The sequence below is a fragment of the Hippichthys cyanospilos genome, chromosome 7 (genome assembly GCF_059441005.1).
Source record: "Hippichthys cyanospilos isolate Australia breed blue-spotted pipefish chromosome 7, RoL_Hcya_1.0, whole genome shotgun sequence".
Classification (NCBI taxonomy): Eukaryota; Metazoa; Chordata; class Actinopteri; order Syngnathiformes; family Syngnathidae; genus Hippichthys; species Hippichthys cyanospilos.
Window position 1 is genome coordinate 17,996,651 of NC_142375.1, and position 21,318 is coordinate 18,017,968.

At 38.2% G+C, this 21,318-nt stretch overlaps 3 protein-coding genes and 1 long non-coding RNA gene across 5 annotated transcripts; 3 read left to right on the forward strand and 1 right to left on the reverse strand.

Annotated features, from left to right (window-relative positions):
• The first annotated feature begins 30 nt into the window (after positions 1-30).
• Positions 31-4,001, forward strand: pik3r6a (phosphoinositide-3-kinase regulatory subunit 6a). Its single transcript, XM_088418771.1, has 6 exons — positions 31-284; positions 1,002-1,122; positions 1,194-1,267; positions 1,917-2,031; positions 2,962-3,032; positions 3,138-4,001. The coding sequence occupies exons 1-6, from the start codon at positions 203-205 to the stop codon at positions 3,248-3,250; spliced, it is 576 nt and encodes a 191-aa protein (XP_088274897.1). The 5' UTR covers positions 31-202; the 3' UTR covers positions 3,251-4,001.
• A 1,963-nt stretch (positions 4,002-5,964) lies between these two features.
• On the forward strand, positions 5,965-10,322 carry LOC148421390 (uncharacterized). Its single transcript, XM_088419209.1, is given in 9 exon segments — positions 5,965-5,996; positions 7,035-7,191; positions 7,193-7,253; positions 7,750-7,872; positions 8,101-8,242; positions 8,313-8,421; positions 8,605-8,695; positions 9,460-9,648; positions 9,743-10,322. Coding segments are annotated over 9 exon segments (1,032 nt in total). The 3' UTR covers positions 9,871-10,322.
• Positions 10,323-10,814: 492 nt separating this feature from the next.
• LOC148421391 (phosphoribosyl pyrophosphate synthase-associated protein 1-like) lies at positions 10,815-19,495 on the forward strand. Of its 2 annotated transcripts, XM_088420038.1 has the most exons (11): positions 10,815-11,273; positions 13,883-13,935; positions 14,011-14,077; positions 14,435-14,607; positions 14,820-14,935; positions 15,743-15,798; positions 16,210-16,355; positions 16,767-16,814; positions 18,436-18,506; positions 18,686-18,832; positions 19,184-19,495. In XM_088420038.1, exons 1-11 carry the CDS (start codon positions 11,110-11,112, stop codon positions 19,340-19,342), a joined length of 1,200 nt encoding a protein of 399 aa, XP_088276164.1. In that variant the 5' UTR covers positions 10,815-11,109; the 3' UTR covers positions 19,343-19,495. The 2 variants fall into 2 exon arrangements, with proteins under 2 accessions (XP_088276164.1, XP_088276165.1); XM_088420039.1 differs by lacking the exon at positions 16,767-16,814.
• Positions 17,681-20,515, reverse strand: LOC148421392 (uncharacterized). Its single transcript, XR_015866206.1, has 2 exons — positions 20,372-20,515; positions 17,681-19,338 (listed from the first exon to the last, which is right to left on the reverse strand). It is a non-coding gene; the product is annotated as an uncharacterized LOC148421392 (long non-coding RNA).
• Between the last annotated feature and the right edge of the window lie 803 nt (positions 20,516-21,318).

The window sequence follows — 21,318 nt, forward strand, 5'->3', positions numbered from 1 at the left end:
AGGCTTCCACCCGCTGCGCACACACACGTCCAAGCGAGCATGTGGGGAGCATCTCGAAGCTCTGCAGGTCGTTGACTTGGGCTGGAACTGAGTCTCAGCCAAAATAGCGTATAGAAGTATCACACTTTTCATGCTTTAATGCTTCTTTCTTTGTTGTTCTTGCTGCTGCGTGTGCATCCTGCAGAGAGGAGGAGAAGCTGGAATGATGGGGGAGAAGCGAGAATCTTTCCATCTGTATGGATCGCTGGAGCGTGCACAATGGAGCACGGGCAGCCACAAAGCAGGTGAGGCAAAGTACTCGTGCTGCAGTATTCGCATTTCAATGCAAGCTCTGTCAATGTTCTGCCGATTGCTCATCTTACATATGTTTTTGTTGTTGTTCTCCAGTCTTCTAAAATGTTCACTAGGTCTTAGAAGCCCAGAAATACGGTGTTCCCTCGTTTATTGCGGGGCTGGCAGTCACAAAAATAACCAAAATCCGTCAAGTAGTGATAGAACTTAATTTTCAGTTTGTTTCTTTGAAAAAAAAAATCGTTTTTTTTTTGGTCTGATCTGACTTGGAAAGCGGAAAAATAATAAAATAGGCAAAGTGAACCTGCAATTGATATGGTTATAAATTAAATTCTGTGTACAAAAGGTAATTAGTATGAATAAAATCACTTTTTTTTTGACTGGCCTGACTTAAATGTTGAAGAAATGTAAGAAACAATAGCTAAGTAAACCTTCAGTAGAACAAGTTATGTCATAAATGAAAATCCATGATTCAGTGAAACTGCAATAACCAAACCACGATATGGCAAGAAAATATTTTGAAGTGCAACTGAAGTTATAGCAACCCTCCACAGGTGTCGCTTCTTCCCTTGTGAGTAAACGTTGGCTGATTGATGAATAAAGTCATAAAAATAATTACAAAAATCACTTTCACAGTGAGTATCAATGCAATGATTAGTATTGACTGTAAAAGAGGAATATATCGTCCTATATTACATGTTGTATTCCAGACGAGGACGTGATTTCCATGGCGGACTCCAGCATCACCGTGGATGACATCGAGGGCGAGCTCTTCAAGATCAACCGCATCAGAGACATTTTAGTTCGGAGGGAGTCGGAGCTCAGATATATGTAAGTGTGGGTTTGACGGTGGATTTTCAGGTGACATGCATGACTAATTTATTTTTCTGCATCTTTTCCAGGATGGATGACATTCAGCTGTGCAAGGAGATCACTCGGCTGAAGAAAGAGCTGCAAAAATTAGTGTCACTACCAGGTGGGAAGCACCACCAGGAGATCTTCATTTGGAACAAAACATTTTGAATCATCAAATTTTATTGGAAGTTTTACCAACTTTTGACTGAAAATCAATGAGAAAAAACACAAGGGAGCTGAAATTTTCAGACATGATTCAAACATGTAAAATTTCAAAATGCAATGATTCTGAAAGTGCGACATTTTGTGTACAAAAATAATCATTGTCCAAATTTTGGACCATATAAATCCATTATAATAACAATTTTTGAGATGCATTTTAGTAGGCTTTATTACATTGATTTTCCTGCGATTTTTGCAACAATCCGTTGAGCGGCACTCAAACTATGTCAGCAGACAGAAAATTCTTTGTTGACTTGTGTTTCACCTCAAGACAGTTGGTGGCGGTAGAGATATGTAAATGACCATATCATTTTTCAATTTTTTCGTGGGTGGTAATAAATTTAACCTACGTACGTATGGATAGAAGTGATTCCACTGAACAATTTGAGTGGTTGAAGGAAAAAAATACTCATAAATTTCATAAATAAACACCAAAAAATCCCGTGAAGGACTTTTACAACTGCAGCTTGGCATCCATTTAAAAACACAGAACCCACACGAAACCTTAACTGACTGAAACAAACTGATTGAGGGTTCTCCTGATATAGACAACGACAAATGCAACGAGGATCGACAAAAGGAGGAAGAACTTCTGCAGCAGATCCATAAACTGGTGGAAACCAGAGACTTCCTGGTAGATGACGTGGAGTTCGAGAGACTCAGGTGAGCTTTTCCTATCGATCGAGAGATAAATGAGCGAGCCAGAGAGGGCCTAATATTCTGGGTGAGTCATCTTCTAGCGCATTGAGAAAAGGTCAGGCCTGTCATTCAACCGCAGCGAGAGGCCTGAGAGAAGATGATGTGGAATCTAATGCGTGTTTTGAATGCGTGCTCAGACATTGTTGAGCATTGTTTTGCTTGCATGAGCTGAACGGCAAAGTTGAGAGGTAGGAAGCAGGAGAACATGAATCAAAGCTTTATGAAATAAAGATGCGGCTAAAGGCCATCTTGTCTTGTATGGTTATAAAAATATCGCTCGGACACTAAGTCATCATAATTACTTTTTACGACATATTACCATCAATTTTAATGCACTACAACTGTGCTCTCTCGTACTGTTATCGTTCTATATTAAGGATAAATGAAGGTGAAATTGATGTTTAATGTTCAGTATTCATCATTATTTCATGTTGTTTTCTGTATTTTTGACTGTAGCTGTTCTCTATAAAATATACATTTTTGGATCTTATTTTGGAATGGATTGATTGGACTTTATATGTTTCTGTGAAAAAAAAAATGGTTTTTTGCAACACTGGATTTCAAATCACAAAAAAACGTAAAATGCAATTCCAGCTCTAGAATTTATTTGACCGTTGAATTCCATAAGCACATTAGCAAAGCTAAAAGACAAAAAAAACAAAATCGATTGATCAAAATGTCAAACATTTGGCCGAAATTTCAGTCCATCCCTAATCAGAAGATGTTTCTAAAGTTTTGACTGGTAGTATATTTCAATTTTAATGAGATAATTGTTTAAAAAAAAAACCTCTCACCACCTTCAAATGGTTTAGTTCGAAATTCGAGAAAAGCACGACGAGCTATTATGTGAAACTCAGGAGTATTTAACATGCATTCATGCGCTCTCACCTTCAGAGAAAAAGAAGAGGATAAAGAAATGGCCGATTTTCTGAGGTCCAAATTCCCAAAACGCTTGCAGAAAAAAGGTATTCTACGCTCAAGATGAGAATGCAATACGGCGGAGATTTATCACACTTGCACTCAATATACTCCATACTTTGCTATTCGAGCAAATTTGTCTTTTTTTTCAGGTGTACCGAGCAGGCGAGCAGCATCCAGAACTCAGCAGAACTCCTCTCCTTTGGCTAAAACGGGCCTGACTCTGCTGAAGGAGTGCTGTGGCTTCACCTGCTCCATCATGTAGCTTTTCAGATCACTTTTAAGCCTTGAAGTAAGAAACACAACAAGTGACATCTGGTGTCGACCGTTTCCTAATTCATCTCATACAAGACCCTCGTATTTTCAATTCATATCACGTCGAAAACGCGTGGCGCTCATTTATGATCAAAACCAAGACGCGAATGGAGCTATGAACACGCCATCGTTAGAAAGCACGCCGCGTTCCGGTTGTTGGTTTATAATTAGCCTCGGCATTAGTTAGACTGACATTCTTGGCTAACTCCGAGGAAATGAGACCACTGGAGATGCCGCGGCGCCTCGTGAGAGAATCGGGCAGATGTCTCTTCCGCACATTCAATGTGAACATTCATTAAAAATTGTCCTTTTCGCTCAGAGAAGATTTAATGAGGGTTACACTTTTAAGGTTGAACCGCGTTAAGCAGGCTACACGATTAGTGTACAAGTTCTCATACGAAATTTTGAACAAAACTTGAAAAAAAAGCTGTTTTTGTCACATAACATAAAATAGCATTGTAATGTAAAATATATATGTAAAAAAAAAAAAAAACATCATAAAAGAGAATGTAAAATTTCAAGTGGTTTTATAAAGGCAATTTAAACGAAATGTACCACACACTGCCTTTAAGAGGCGTGGCCTAGTGATCCAGCTCAAATAGTCCGTTAAACGCGCAACTAGTCCTGTGCCAGTGTCTCCTCCATGCCCCTTCGAGGTGTTTTTATTTTCTTTTTGTGTGTCTGAACTGTTCAATAAACAGCTGAAAGTACATCTTTAAATTTCACGCTCCTCCTTTTTGTTTTCTACATCATTCAAATCGGCAGTTTATCGAAATCTTCAAGGTAAATAGAGTTTCGATATGTGCCTGTTGTTTTATATTTACCGCCCCTCTACACACACACACACACACACATACACCCACATTATATATAATGACCGTTCTCCACGCCTGACTAGACCTAGGCGGGGTGAAGATCCAGAGCCACTTTCAAGCTGCCAAACTTCCCTGTTTTAAACTTCTTCATACAGACACATCTGACACCCAATGACGTGAGAAACCTCATTGAAAAATCATCAAAAGAAGAACGATAGAGCGAGCTGATAGTTCTTTTTTTTAGTGTATTAAAGCAAGTGACAAAAGCCTGCCCTCCCAAAAAAGCCTTCAAATTTTGCTCTTTGTTGTAACGTTTATTATTTGCAGGCAATGTGTTGTTTTCGCCTTTAATTACCTCAACAACCGTTTGTTGTAAGTGCTGGTGGACAAAGAAAACAAGTACCATGATTGTAATCATGAATTATATTTTAAAATAACCGGCTGGTCAATGGGCTATGGTAACAGTTATTCTGTCAAATATCAGAATCGATATTAACCTAAAAAAAAAAAAGAAAAAAATCCATTATTAGCTGGTCCGTTTTAACAAAAGCATTTCACAGATAAGCTTGTAAAAACCTGGGTATTGTATTAATTGCATAATGTCTCATTTAATATTATTTATATGTCATGATTTAAGATGAATTCTGCTTAAATACTCAATATGTAATGCTAAGTATCATTTGACAAAAAAGCCAGATATCCTGTACGACATTAATATCCGGCATAAGTATTATTGATTGCTCTCTATAGCGTCTATTTCACAGGTGTTTCTTTTGGTTCTCCTGTGACCGCCGGCGCCCACAGATCACATGACCAATCAAAGTCCCGGGCACATCTGTGAGAAGAATAGTCTCCATAGCAACCACATACACCCCTTCATACCTTTACAGTGCGCCAGAGATGATAGCATGTATAGGTGATGGCAACAAAATCTCTAGTTGTACAAGGGCGATTTTGTGTGTATGCATCATCATTCTAATCATGATTTTTTTTCCAGGTTGAATATATCTTTTCTACATTTTTTTTATCTAATCTTTTTCCCAAAATCTTACGTAATCTTAAAAGCTGCCTTTAAAATCGTATCCAGAGCGCTTTCTTTCAACTTTTTATGGCGACAATTGAAGTTTAAAACCACACGAAACAGTACACAAAACAAAAACGATTCACTCGAGTACTTGTATCTTGTGAAGATTTCCACTCAAAATGCTAATGACATAGCATCGATAGCGGCATTTTCTGAAGTAATGGATGTTTGAAAACAAAAGGTTGAGCAACACATTTAAACAAATAATATGACAATACTTAGCAGTACATATGTGCCTCATCTTTAACAATGTGAAAGATTATTCATTCTTGAAATACTGTAACTACAATGTGTAATGAGTGCTTGAAGTTTTTTTTTTTTTTTTTTTTTTTTTTTTAAAGTTTCCTTCACGGCTTTTTATTTTTCTGTACACGGCCCCCAGAGAAAACCGTTTGGACTACCCTGTGATATAGCAGAAGAGGAATTTGTTTCTTCTTCATTTGTCTGTTTGACCGTACAGTATTATACTGCCTCCTGGTGGCCAAAATGACCAGGAAGAGCCACTTAATAATGTGCCAACTGTTACATTTTTCACGTTCTATTTAAAGCGTTCTTTTGGTACTGAGAAAGAAAAATTAATATGCTTTATCAAGACAAGCTGCGTTCAAGTGTGTTTTAATTTTTGTTAGTTGTATTAAAGCAAGTTTACAATAGATCGGTAAATTTATTTGTCGAGACGACGTGTGCGGCCATATGCTGCAGCAGATGTTCTGCTATTTACAAGCCGGAGAATCTGAGTGAATTGGAGGCTTTTGCTCATAAAGAATGGCCAAGATACCCATCGGTCGCTGCAAGATGTAATAACTGCAAAAGGATATTGTACTAAGTACTGAAAAGAAATTTCACTCAATTTCTGACAATTTACATGACTGACTGACTTTTCTTGAAACGTTCGCCTCGTTTAAAAAAAAAAAAAAAATCAATCTTTTTGCTATTTAAGGTTGGATGGCATAATCCTTGACACCCCCAAATAACAATGGTACGATCCTGTCACTTTACATCAAGTAGGCATGGCTTCTTCTAACCACTGGCTACAGAGGCAGACAGCAAGTTTGCCCAAGTCCTCTGAGTGACTCATCTGCACCACAAGGACATCTCGAGAACAATACCGGGAGCTGGCAATCCTTCTTTTTCGCCATGAAAAACACACATGTTCGCCTTGGTTTGCATCTCAAGGTTGCCACTGAGACCTACTTGGTTCCTATAGTTACCATCGTCAAGGATAACTTGTTTTATTCGTCTTTTTTTTTTTCAAGAACGTCCTCCAGAATGAACCCTGACCTAAAACCAACTGAAAATGATTATGAGGTAGAGAGGGCAAATATTGTCACGCTCAATTATGTCATTAATTTGAGTGTGTGCACAGAAAAGGGAGATGTTCCCTTTATCATTTTATCTGCATAATTTCTTCTCTTCAAAAGTGCTCCACGGAAACGAACACAAATAATCAGCTGATTGCGATGCAGCAGTTGCCAGGCTGCTTATCTCCATTTCCTGTCTGCAACAACGTCATGAAAACGTGCTTCGCTTCCAAAAAAAAAACAACAAATCAGTGAGTGCAGATTCTGGGGATTACTTATTTATACTTATGTTGAAGTATGACCACTAAACATTGACTTTTTTTTCCGACCACAATGCCTTTTTCAATTGATTCTCTACCATTAGCGATAACAATATTGTATTTAATTATAATATCAATCATACTTTAAAAAATATGTATGTTTAAATACATGCAATAAATAATTTATTTTCAAGTTTTTATGTAATAAAACACATTTTGCATGAACTCATTTGTACGGCGAAGGGTTTGTTTTTGTTTTTTTTTTTCGTTCTAGTCTTATCAGCGGTTTAGAGTCGGGTTGGTTGAATCAGTATTTTAGCCCCATCTTGTGGCCAGATTGCGCAACGGCAAGCAGAACTTGCGAGGAGAACGTCAACGTGTACGTCAACGTGTACGGCTTAGTAGACGTGAACGTAATACGTACATCACGCAAAATACCCGGATGCACAGAGCACAAACATGGAGCAAATATCGCTGCAGGGAGCCATTAAAGGTGAGATTAAACCATACACATGCACACACTTTACTGTAGAGATTGGACGTTTTGCATTCCATTTATCTCATTTTTCTGCTATTGATGCATTTTAGCTGCCATTGGAGTCCAAATCCAAACAGCACATTCAAATTAATGTGGTTTAGGTTACCACTAACACTGACACTCAAACCTATGAGACACTGAGAGACATTAATAAACCTATAATGATATTTCTATAATGTGAGAGTATGCCGCCAACTCGCAGTTAACATGCAAACAAGATTCAAATCCAGAATCGCTCAACTGTGAACCAGCTGTGCTAACCAGTATTCCACCCTGCCCACTACAGTTTCTCATAATGATATGATAATGATTGCAGGTGGTTCAAGTTCACCACAAATGCAGAAATAGCTCACATTCACCTGCTTCTTGACAAATGCACCTGGCCATGTAATTTTGGCTTTTTCCCCTCCCTTGTTTCGGTGTAATGTAGGACATTCTGCCTTCGTTTTAGGCGCTTCCCTTGCCAACCACGCAGCAACTCCAAGAAAGCGCCAAGTTCGTTTTTCTGCGCGCCATGACATCGTCCTTTTGCGGGAGGTTATCGCCCAGAACCCCTTTGCAACCAAAGAACCAGGTTAGCAGATTTTAAAGAGTCAACCCAAAAAATGTTCTTTCCAATAATATTTTCTATATGCCCCCACTAGTGTTTACATGACGTTGATAAAATCCATAAAATGTGTACAATCTTTTGGGTTGCCTTATCTTTTAAAACATTTGAATGGAATTCTTGTTGAAGTACAGTTTTTTGTTTTCATTTTTCCATACTACATGTGTCTGTATTAACAGTGAAATGTTGATTTAGGGAAGGTGTGGGCCCGCGTGGGGGAACTGATGACGGAAGCCCTCAGTGAGGAAAGCTTTGAGGTGGACGCTCGTAGGTGTCGGGAAAGGACCATGCTGCTGCTGGATTACTACAAAAAGCAAGATTTGCTCAGTTTGCGCAGGTACACGCACGCCATCACAAAACCAACCTGTGTTTAACAAGAATAATTTCACCCCTCATTCAAACTCTAGATTTGGAACTGAGGCCTTATATGCTGAAAAGGAAGATCTGCTTCATGAGGTGTTAGAGCTGGAGGCTGAGAAGGGCGTGGCTCCTGGCAGGGACTTCAGTAAATATCAAGTGAGTTCAAGTTCACCAAGGTTGGAGTTTGCTCGTTTAAAAAATGGCCCCACATCATTCAGGAAAACGTTTTTATAATCTAACACATCTCACCCATGCTTCCAAACTTTTATTCCATTGTTAAAAAGTTGACCACATTTCAGTTGTATTATTAATATCAATAATTTCTTATGTTTTCCCCAGGGTGATGATTTAAGAAAGCGAGCCATAGAAGAACTTAATACCCCAGAGCAGGACAAGCCTCAGCTACCCATCATACAAATAAGTCAGGCAGGTAATTATACTCAGCCTCTGTGTTTTTGAAACCATTACAAATGCTAAGCTCGCGAAATGAAATCATGAAACCCCGAAATAAGCGCTTGTGTGATACAGTGCACTTGTTATGTGGGTGTGGCTGGAATGTATTACAGCAGGAAGTGACTAAATTTGGGCAACAAAACCTCATCGTCGAATGGCTGATGCTATTTGTGTGCTTAAAATTGCTTACTGAAATAATGATGCTATCATGAAAAACACAATAGCTTATGGAGTTTTCCCAAACAAAGGGAGAAAAAAATCACAAAAACCACTAGGGGTGTACGTGCCCAGTCTTCTCATCGAAAAGAAGATGAACAGGAAGTTAGCGACCTCATAGTAGCTAACAAGCAGCTCATGTTTACTAATAGAAAGTTGGTTGAGCATCGTCTTTAAGTGACTTCAAGGACACGCTTGCATGTATAACGTACATTTAACATTATGTAGGTGAATTCAATGATAGTAAGTGTTTCGGCAAGGTTAGTAATGCTAATTGTGACTGCTAACCTGTTAGCATAGACAAACTTTGTTGTTCTAAAGATTTCTGTGTATATAAGACAATAATGAGTTATACCAATCACTTCAACTCGCGTTCAACCATCGTAAGATTAAATTTAAAAAAAAAAATCACGTTCAACTTTGTAGATTATTAAAAAAAAATGGGTGGGCGGTTCATTAAGACACTTGGGAAGTGTTTTAAATTGAACAGAAAATGCATAATCTGTATCCTTTCAATTCTGGCAGGTGAACGCCAAGATGATCATGCTGACATGGCCGAGCTCACGGCGGCGCCCACAGCAAAACGCGCATGCCAGTGCTGCTGCCAAACCTACTCAGAGATCCTTAGTTTTTTAGAGAAACGCTACCAGGCAGAACAACGACTGCGGGAGGAGGAACTCGCCCTCCGCCGGGAGGAGCTTGAGATCCAGAGGTGTAAGTTTCAGCTCCATATAAAGAGTTTTTGTGATTGAGCTACAAAATTTGTCACTGTTGTAAACTAACATTCGTCTGATGGATTTATCCTCAGGTAAAATCACTTTGGAAAGGGAGCGCCTTGAAGCGGACAGAAAGGAACGAGAGGGAAGATTTAAACTGGCGAGCCAAGAGAGGCAAGTCATCTTGGACTTGCTCAAAGAGAAAGTGCTCAAAAGTTGAAACTGAGACACTTTTTAACTATACATTTGCAAAACACAACAACGGTTTCCCTGTTATCGAAACATGCGTCATGAGATTAAATGAACACATCGATGAGTCATTTATGACATGAATACAGAACGCGTGTGGTGATCCTCGCTGCAGAATCCTGCAGATTCAATGACTGACTACTGTGGTGCTCCATAGCATGTGACCATAAAAAGCTATGTGGTTTATTACACTTTCTCATAGGAAAGCTGCTTATCAGTAATGATGTGTCTGCAATTTAGTATGTTTTATGAGGATATTTTGCTGACAGTGCAACTTTTAAGAAACAACTTTGCTTTGTGTGCATATTTTATTTTAGGTTAATCTATTTTAGAGATGCCTATGAAAGTAGTTTGTTTTACAAGTTTTAATGACACCCTGATTTTTATGTAAAAACTAGACATTCTGTGTGAAAGATGTTGGAAAAAAATGTACAGTACACTTGTTTTCCAAGTTGTCTTTTGGTAATATACATATAAAGAACAGTCGAATGAAAACATTATCCACGGTGTAAACCGAGGACTCGTTGTTTTATTTTTTGATTGATTTAAATACACGGCTGTGTAATGTTACATTTTTTACTGCACTGAAGGAATCGTGTTTGATAATCAGCTGCAAAAAAAGATTAAATACACAGCAGGGCAATGTTCCATTTTTATACAAGCACTGAAGGACACGTGTTTGATAATCAGCTGCAAAAAAGTAGGACACTGATGAATGAACACAAAAAGTTAAAATGTAAACATTACGCCACTACTTGCTCAGAAAAAAACCGAAAGTATACTTTTGTCACGTTATCAAGTTAGTCGCCCTTTATGTTGACGTCACCAGCAATTCGCTTACTGATTGGTCGCTGAGTTTTACTGCAAGCCCCCTTGGTTGTATTTAGTCTCTGATTGGCTAACTGGAATGTCTTTTTTCCCTAGTCATTTATACGCTTGGTGCTGCGAAAGTTTTACACCACTCGAACCTTAGTTATGACACTTTACACATAAACTTTACGGTAAAATTAAAACGCTGTTCTTTTAGTGGCTCGTTCGTTAAGGAAAAACACTCGGATGTGTATTTGGCGCTAGCGTAAACGTGGAAGTCCTCTCTTCGTTAAAAGTTCGCATCGACTTATTTTTTTACACTTTATTTTAGACAGGATCGTTCGAATATTTTTCAGGCAAAAAGGAAGGGGAAAGTGGCGTTTGGGGGGCTTGAAACAACATGCCGGTAAGGCGTTTCGGTGGTCACAGGTCTCTGGTCAAAAGCTCTCAAACGCCCAAGCTCTCGTATGGTTTCTCGAACATGTACGCGTCAAAAAGCGGATACCGAGTTTTCTCCGCCAACTCCAGCACCGCATGTATCGAGCTGGCCAAGAAAATTACTGAGTGAGTATAACACATCGCTATTATTGCTTGCTCTTTTTTTTTTCTTCGCTAGCTTGGAGGTTGACACAGAAGTGCAGTTGGCACGAGGCTGCTGTGTTTTTCTTTTTTTTTTTTTCTTCCTCGACACGACACAGGTACGCATGCGCAAATATTAAAACCCTGTCGCATTTACTTCCGTGACCAGAAAAATGTCCGTACGCAACTAACATTTTCTTTTCAAATAGTTACGATTTTTTTTTCTAAAGGGAGTTTACTTGTTTAGCCATTTTCAATTCGTGAACGTCACATGACCAAAAGATGTGCATCGATTGGTCATTACGCGCTGTGTCGCTTAAATATACAGCAAGTGGAAACAATTGTTTTTAAAGGCACAATTATAAATTTTATAAGTAAGCCAGACCAGGAATAAAATATTGATTTTATGTATTTTTTTTCTTACAACAAATAAAGGGATCAAAAATAAAGTCAAATCTCTCTTTCATGGAATGCAACACCCTACAATTTATCCCTTCATTTAACATTTTTTGGCATGAATGTGCAATGTGATGCAAGGTTTTTTAGTTTTTTTTTGCATGAAAAAAATCATTGAAAGATGGCACAAAACAGCTGAGCAGTAAACCACTGTGAGCTGTAAAAACTGTGCATGTTTGCGCAAATCATTTCAGTCAAAGATTGAAATTTACTGCCCTCTATTTCTCTTGCATTCATTCAAAAATCCCTAAAAGCTGCCTCACTCATAATGCTGGATGATACTGTTGTTTAACTCACATTTTATACATATGTGTTTGCCACACAGTTAAGCACTGACTATTTATCCTTGTTATTGGAAGACACTAATTCTATACAGTATGCCCTCACGTACTTCAAACGAACTGTCAACGGTTCTTGGGGGGGCACAAAGTGCTTTAGAAAAGTGGTGAAAGAAAAATCTGTCCCACTCATCTATCTGACCCTCTTCAATCTAATCTTTGGATAGTGGATTGTTTGTTTGCCTTCACCTCCTTCCCCCAATGTCCTTTTGGGACTTGTCATGGAAAATCATAAGAAAGCAAATACTGTGCAGATAGACACTATTATTTCTAGGAAGTTTACAAAACACAGATTCTGCTTTTGTCTGCCTTTTTTTGGATTTAATTGTTTTCGAAAACAATATGAGGAAAAGTGAAACCTTGTCATAAGAGCCAGAGCGATATGGGAGGATTTTTGTTTTTGAAATGTTTAACTGTTTATAGGCAGATGCTGATTCCCCTATTTGGCATATTAATATGGAGTATGTAGTGAATGAAATGCCTTCTTTTTGGTTCCTTTACTTTTACAAAAATAAATGAATGAAATACAAAACATTTAACTGTTTAACGTTTGCTTAACTTACAACAGCCTACTGCATTCTTGTCTGCTGCGCAGCAAAGAACTCAGTAGTTATGAAGTATGGACAAGAATCAAAATGTCCTGTAATGCTGGATCATGCATAAAATCCATCAGTCAATGGGCCTCCAGGGGATTCCAAATTTTGGATTCCATTTCCTGCAACAAACAGCATGATCATATGACTGCAAATTGAGTTCTGTTTTCACGGTCGTGCCAGGACAGGAAAGTTTATCTCTTCCCTTATAGTCCCTTGCACTGAAGACTTGATCTAGTGAACTGGGCGAGGTTACCGCTTTTTGTGCCAAGCCTTCACTCATCTGTAGCACACGTATTATGTCTGTTGCCTCTCTTAATTAGCCTCATGTTTTTATTACGATACTCCAGGCGCTTCAAAAAGTTTAGGCTTGCTCAGAACATTGTGTGCCTAATACAAATTTCATGATGAACCCTAAGTTTATGGGGTTGCTCGGCTGGATTCTGAAACTGGAACGTAGCCATTTTAACCGGTTACTTTTTCATATTCAGAAAAAAAGCAAAATAACTCTGGGGTGGGCATTTGAATTCTGTCATACACACACATAAAAAAAAAAGATAATTCTAAAGTCACTTGAGGATAACCTTGCACTATAAAAACCATCCAGCAACAACCACCAAAAATGGAGTTCATAGATATAAAAAGTTGGCACGGTATCTTTGTTGGTATGAAGAGTGACCCCTACCAAGGGTGTACAGTCCTTGGCTTGTACACCTCATTAGGGCAGTCACAATCAAGTCTTTAAAATCGATTAATAATCTATGAAGTTTTTTTTTTTTTGTACAATTATAACCTATTAAGGTTGAATTTGAGTCGAAGTGGATACAACTACTCCGTATTTATTATCTTCTATCTATATGAATATATAGACACCAACAAATTGTGCCCGTGCTAACCAGTTAGCAATAACAATTAGCATTAGCGGTCTGTTAATCACATTTAAGTAAACAAATAGTAACTGCCATTTAGTCCACACATACATAATGGTGTCTGTACATTACACATGTAATAGTATTATTAAAGTCACTTTCAGACAATTCTTCAAAAATAGTCCAGAATGAACTTGAGTATAGCTGCCTCTTAGATACTCTGAGGTCAATAACTTCCTGTTATTCTTCTTCTTTGCTGCTCTTTGACAAGCAGACTGAAGACATTTTGTGCTTGACGGCTTTCCCCAAATTAATTTCTTGTACTGTTTCCCTCATAGGCGCTTGGGTGTAGAGTTGGGCAAGTCTGTGGTATATCAAGAGGGAAATGGAGGTAAGACGGCAAAGATCTCCGCAGTCGACTATCGTCTTTGTCACTTGAGCCCACTTTGATAGTGACTGTGTGCAGAAACCAGAGTGGATGTGAAGGAGTCTGTGCGAGGACAAGATATCTTCATCATTCAGACAATCCCCAGGTGAAATGTGTTTCTAATCCTAGGAAGATTCCCTAGAAAGAAGGACTTGATTTTAGGTCCGGAAAATTGATCTGCTGTGCGTAAAGACGCAAACTTGTCTTCTGTACTGTTACATAACTGGTCAATCATGTGAATGACACCTACAGATACTGATTATACTAAAAGCATTTCCGGGAAAACGGTGGTCTCTTCTACGAGGGCACTAATGGTAGAAAAATGTTGAAATGATTTATCTTGGTTTCACATTGTCTTATCTCAACGACCTGGCCTTTGGACAGGGGCGTGTATTTTTTTTCCATTCATTGTACACTTAGTGCTTTTGGGTGCAATGTGACCATTGTATGTTTTGTTTTCCAGAGATGTTAACACAGCTATCATGGAGCTGCTGATCATGGCGTATGCCCTCAAAACGTCATGCGCCAAGAACATCATAGGGGTCATCCCTTACTTCCCTTACAGTAAGCAGTGCAAGATGAGGAAGAGGGGCTCCATTGTTTGCAAACTGCTCGCCGCCATGTTGGCTAAAGCTGGTAGGTGCAGCCAATAATTTTGCCCCTTCTTCATTTCAAATAAAACTGTACTTAATGCAGTATTACACCACAGCATACTAGAACGAGAATCATTAAACATTATTAAATGAACTCGTTCACTGCCATTGACGGCTGTAGACGCCTAAGATACACTTTTACTGGAACATTTTCTTCAATGGATTTCTATAAATCCCACCTTTTTCATGTCACAGGACTGTCTCATATCATCACTATGGACCTTCATCAGAAGGAAATCCAGGGGTTTTTTAGCTTCCCTATTGACAACTTGAGAGCTTCTCCTTTCCTCATTCAGTACATCCAAGAAGAGGTGATGCATTACACTGTACTCTTCAGCTGGGGCATAAGAATAATGACTTACAGTCTCTATAAGACATTTATGTATTTACTTAGACTTTTTTTCAAATATAGTAGTACCAGTAATTAGCATGTCTCACCCATATTCATGATGTATGACAAGCTAAAGTGATTTTTTTTTCACATTTAGTATTGTTAAACTGCTTTATATCAACGTTTAAGAATAGATAGAATAGAAAGAAAAAGTAGTATTCTTTCTCTGTTAGTTTTTCTGAAGTGAGTGTGCTGATTTCATCATATTACTCATAAAATCTGTACTGGACCATCTAGGTTTTCGGTAGTAGCCTAACACAGTACCATACTGGTCAATTGGGGCAACCTAATAGAGAGACTAAACTTATTTGGCCATTTTCAGCAGTAAAATGATAATATTTTTTGCTCATTTGAATCCAATAAAAGAATTCTCTTTCACGTGCAATTAATTCAGGATCTTTAAAAACCTGTTTTCCCACTTGCCGTCGACTGAAATTGCCATCACTAAGTCAAGGCTCAGGTAATGACCAATCACAGCTCACCTGTTTTCTAGGTTTGATCATGTGACATTGGCAAGCTGGGCTATGATTATCTGTGCCCTGAGCATGTGATGCCATTTTCAATTGACAGCTATTGGAGAAAATGTATCTTTAAATGTATTAATAGTATATTTAAAAGCAGTTTTAGTTATCGACTGAATCATCGACCAAATGTGAACTTTTTACTGCTGAAAATGGCTTAAGTAAATGAAGATCTTTTTTTTTTTTTTTTTTCTCACGCCTCTCAGATCCCAGACTACAGGAATGCTATCATTGTTGCAAAGTCCCCGTCGGCTGCCAAGAGGTAATGAGACCACTTGCAATGCCGAGAGCATTCATATCTTTTTGCATACTTCATCTTTACATATTGCTGGTGTCTGGCCAAAACCTCATCACAATTTGGTCATTTTCATATTTAAAAAAATGTATACAATCGATCAGACCAATTGTGTAAGTGTTATTTAAAAAAAAAAGCAAAAAAACTGTCTGAATTGTTGAAAATGGCTCGCGAAAGTTCCTGAAGCTGTGCTCCAGGGTTTTGGGGATAAAAGGATTCTGTCTGACACCGGTGGTATTTTTTTTTGCGCTGGCATAGTGGATATTTCCTCTTCTCTTTGCACACACATTTCTCTCTTTGCTCTTTTTGTTTGGGTTGTTTTGTGTTTGTGCAAACGTCTTCTTGTTTGTCAGTTTCTTTGCCACCCGTGTGTCTCAGGGCTCAGTCCTACGCCGAGAGGCTGCGGCTGGGTCTGGCCGTCCTGCACGGCACCGCTCCCAGTCTGGAGTCCAACATGAACGACGAGATGTACTCTCCTCCGCCGACTCGCTCCAGCTCGGTGCACACCGGCTTAGAGCTACCTTGTAAGATTGTTCATTTTCACTTTTTTTTTTCTCCATGTGCCTTATTTTTCTTTTCATATTGTGATTAGACATTTTAGGGAGCTGAAAATTCACCCAGAGGGCAACAACATACAAAGGTTCATCAAAAGTTATCACACTACCACGAGTGTACCATCCATTGGCTAAAAAATGACCCAAAATGATCAAATTACTGCACAAGGCTTTAGATTTTTAAGGTGTGTTAATTTGCTATTAGATGTTATTACTTCAAAAAGAAAACTGCTGTAAAAATGGATGGGTAGATAAGAGAGATTTTAAAGGCCCAAATATTACTAACAACATGGAAACCATTTTTCTTTGAATTATTTCTGTTTTTTTGCTACCCACTGTGCCTTGCTTCAACTGTTCACAACGTGTTTTTGACCAACGCAGGCGGCAGCAGAGCCCGTACTGTCTCGTTCCCTGGGATTGAACTTCCAAGTATGAGCAGAGTGCACAAACGATTCCATTTTTCCCTCCCGTTGGTTTTGGGACGCTTCTCTGCATGGAATGGAATTTTACTGAGGAGTTTGTTTTCTTGCTTCTTTGCCTTTGGGGCTTAAATTAAGTGTCTAGTTTGGTTTCATGTATGATAGATTTCATTTATTTGGATCAAAGGGGCTGATTGCAGATGGACTCATTCTCTGCCATTGACGGCTAGAGACATTAAAGAACCATTTTTTTTGGGTTGGCAGTGAATGAGTAAATTTGAGATTACAGTATAATGTAATAAGGGGCTGTCGGTGTTAACAAAATTCAGTTCAATTTACAAAGCGTTAAATAGAATTAATTCAATATTATTTACTTCCTATCAATGTGGTAGATCGTTTTTCTGCTAAATTTGCAAACAAACTTGGAGTGTGAGATGGCCGTTTGTATAATTTTACTTTAAAAATTGGTCGATTTTAGTTTAGATTTTAGTTACTTGGCGAACCATCTCAGAGCAAAACACTTCTCAAGCTACAAGTTCTATGAGAAGACTTCAAAAAATGCTTGAAACAATGAGTCAGTTTTCATAGTTTTTTTTCAGCAGTTGTATTTTACACAAGAATTTTAAAGGATCAAAATATTTTTTTGGTTTGACGATTCTATGTTAAGTAAATATCTTAACGAGTGTTGTAGGAAATAATTGTTAAAAATGGGATTCTTTGCGATTAATTGCAGAAAATATTGTAATTAATAGGTAAAAGAATATCTCGACAGCAATCATTTTGATGATCTTTGACAGCTATTGTAATAATCCTCAATTAGAAAAAAAGATACATCAAAAACATAAGGTAAAATCAAATGGGTGATATCAATCAATATCAGAGGAATCTTCCAACATTTTATTAAAAAATAAAAAATACACTCAATGTATTTTCATATGAAATCTCATAATATTCATAATGTCATAATTTTTAGAGTACGTATATGCTTCAAATACATTCAGGTCCAAATACACTGAGACATGGACAAAATTCTCATATTTTTGACTTTAAACACCAATGCAACAGATTAGAAATGAAACCCATGAAGGTATTTCCATCCAATCAGGTCGGTGAAAGAATTTCAGTCGTTGGACTTTTTTTTTTTCTTCTTCTTCATAAAAATCTGCAAGACCTCATTAAGTTTTTAGTGTTTTCACGACTGGTCATTTTAAGAGATTCACTTTGAAGGTTTTAACATCTAAAAAGTGAGGGTACATTAAGTCTGCCAGGGTGCCTGGTTGGTGTTCATGCTGCTATGTGCTGGTGTGGGTCAATGATCATTTGGTATTTCTTTATTCACTCAAATCAATCATTGAAATTTTAGGTGAGCGCTGGAATTGCTCCTTTTTGCAACATGGTAAATCTTGGAAATATTTGATGCCAATTAATGATCGCTTCTGGTTCAAAAAGATGCCCGCTAAGCATATAGATTATTACAATGTTGCTATGAATCAATCCTTGCATGCCTTTTGCAGGTTTCAACCAAATTTCTTCTCATCAACTCTTCATTCCCTGGAGGAATCTGCTTCTGATTGTTCTTTGTATATTCGATCTTTTCCGAGGCGTGATTTTGCCGTTTTGTGTCTTTTTAGTGATGATGGCCAAAGAGAAGCCACCGATCACTGTCGTCGGTGATGTCGGTGGAAGAATCGCAATCATTGTTGTAAGATCATGAACTTTTGTGGATTTAACTTACGCTGTTTAATTTAGTGCCATGTAGAGAAGTTAGAAAATATCACAAGTGCTTCATGAAGCTTCATTGGTTCATCACTACCTATTAAAGCTGATCACATAATGTTTAATTTATTAAAAATTTGGAAGACAATATTGAATATGTCTCAGGATGATATAATCGACGACGTAGAGGAGTTTGTCGCCGCAGCAGAGATCTTGAAGGAACGGGGCGCCTACAAGATCTTCATCATGGCCACGCACGGCCTGCTTTCTGCTGAGGCGCCCAGACTCATCGAAGAATCTGCCATCGATGAGGTAAATCACAGAATTCCCGCGCATATGCAAATAAGGACGTGGGTCGGGTTCAAAAATGACACTCGGGTAACAGCCAATCATGGCTCAACTGTTATTGGGGTTTGATCATGTGATATCTGCAAGCTGAGCTGTGATTGGTCGTTACCTGAGCAACTGTGTCATGTCCTTTTCAGTCGACAGCAAGTGTAATAAAATCAAGTGGATTTTAATAGGTAGTTAATTTTCCACAAAGACAATATTAAACAGAACGCCGTGTTTGGAGTAGTAGTGTCAGATAGGATAAAGAATTTGACCTGATTATATTCAAAACTTGAGATGCTAAAAGTGCGTCGGCTTGCTTCCCCTCCTCAGGTGGTGGTGACCAACACCGTACCCCACGAGGTGCAGAAGCTGCAGTGCCCCAAGATCAAGACCGTGGACGTGAGCATGATCCTGGCCGAAGCCATCCGCCGCATCCACAACGGGGAGTCCATGGCCTACTTGTTCCGGAACATCGCCGTGGACGACTGAGGCAACACACAACAAATGACATTCCGTCACCAAGCACGCGTTGTGTGCCAGATAGCGGGAACAATATTTGACCACGAGTGAATGCTCTTTCGCACACACGATGTATCGCATGTAGCTTCTCGCCACCAAAATAAAAAAGTTCTTATTGGATTACATGCATTGTCCTAGACCCTGATTGAAACAACCAATGGGGAACGAGCTTTTACTCAAACTTCAGGAACTAGTGTAATTTGTGTGTGTGTGCGTGCAATGAGAAGTTTGTGTGTGTCTGGTTTGTCGGAACTATCTGTGTGCGTGAATAAATATGAAGTGTGAGTAATCAAATAGCAGAGGCAAAGGTGTGATGATAATCATCGAGTCTAAGATTAACTATAATGGGACAAAATATTATATAGATTCCGGTTATACCTGCAAACCCCCACGAGAATAGTTTTGTGTTATTTCAAATATACACTATATAAACAGATTATGGTTGATTTGAAATGTTCACAAATTTGACGAATATAAGACAAGATGCTTTTTGTACCACACATTGGGAATCACCGCTTTAATGAATGAATTCTAGCTTTATAATAACGTATATATTCAATATTTACTAATTTAGTACATTTTGTGTTATCACAAGGGAAATGGGCTTCCGCATCTCATTAAAACATCAAAAAGAGAGCTTCTAGTGCAGGAAATGAGGCACTGACGTATTTAATGTATTGCAGGCGGTAAAACAGCATCTAATTATCTTTCAAATAGGATATTAGGCGTTAATTACTGCCATTATGGCACATCTGTCTCCAAAGCAAATGCGCGGCTTTTGAGTCTTTTTTTTTTTTTTTAATTTTGCAATAGGAAGGAAATGAACGTACAGGCTTACAGACGCTTTGATTCCATTTGGAACGATTGCAGAGTTTGTTCCCGGACCTTGAACTTGTTCCAAACGCCTCAGAGCCTCTTTACTCAGCTGAGGAGCTTTGACCAAGTCCAGGGGCAAAGACTCGATCCCAATCTGACAGAACAAATAGAAAACATTCTTACGTTACGCGTGAAACAGGCAGAGGTCCAAAAGCGGAGGTGTCCCGGCCCGAAGAAGACAAAACACCTGTGAAGCAGATCGCTGAAGAGCGTTTTAAAATTGGAGCGAAAGAGGAACTGCAGACCAACGTTTACGCGGCCATTTCCTCAAAATAAAACAGGAAACTAACTCGGGACTATAGCGCGAGCCGGTAGAGTGGGTTAAACTTGAGCAGGTCATGCTTAAAGGGGAACATCTGCTTCAGGAACCGCTCAACGGTCCCACTTACAAACTTGTTCAACCGCTCAATCGTTTCTTACTCAAATGACAGTGCTCAAGTCTTAACTTGGGTTATGTTGGGACTTGTCACTTCAATTGTGTGACTTCTTACTACAATGTAAACCATGCAAATATAGTGCAAGGAAATACTTAGGCCAAAATGGATCCCTCACTCGAAGGCGGTAGAATCACATGGTTTCTCCCAGCCAGTCAGCAAAAGATGCTCATATATATATATATATATATATATATATATATATATATATATATATATATATATATATATATATATATATATATATATATATAATTTGTAAATCTAAATATACGGTGTGTGTGTGTATATGTTTGTATTTGTGTCTATACCGTGTACGTATATATGTATATTTATGTCTATACATTTGTATACATGTATGTACTGTATATACATAATATAGACATGTATACTTTTTGTGTACAAATGTCTATATTATGTATGTATGTATCCATATATAGCCGTATGTTGATGTGTATATGTAGATATGCATATGTATGTGTGTGTATGTACATATGTATGTTGATGTGTATATGTATATACTATGTATATCTATGTCTATACATATATACCTTTGTATATATATATATATATATATATATATATATATATATATATATATATATATATATATATATATATATACACACACACATT

What these genes read in the sequence shown, in the direction of transcription:
- pik3r6a (XM_088418771.1), top strand. Translation starts at nt 203, where the DNA reads ATGATGGGGGAGAAGCGAGAATCTTTCCATCTGTATGGATCGCTGGAG. An exon ending in AAAATTAGTGTCACTACCAG is followed by an intron (nt 1,268 to 1,916) that starts GTGGGAAGCACC and finishes CTCCTGATATAG; the next exon opens with ACAACGACAAATGCAACGAG. An exon ending in GTGGAGTTCGAGAGACTCAG is followed by an intron (nt 2,032 to 2,961) that starts GTGAGCTTTTCC and finishes TCTCACCTTCAG; the next exon opens with AGAAAAAGAAGAGGATAAAG.
- LOC148421391 (XM_088420038.1), top strand. Translation starts at nt 11,110, where the DNA reads ATGCCGGTAAGGCGTTTCGGTGGTCACAGGTCTCTGGTCAAAAGCTCT. An exon ending in CCCTGGGATTGAACTTCCAA is followed by an intron (nt 16,815 to 18,435) that starts GTATGAGCAGAG and finishes GTGTCTTTTTAG; the next exon opens with TGATGATGGCCAAAGAGAAG. An exon ending in AAGAATCTGCCATCGATGAG is followed by an intron (nt 18,833 to 19,183) that starts GTAAATCACAGA and finishes TCCCCTCCTCAG; the next exon opens with GTGGTGGTGACCAACACCGT.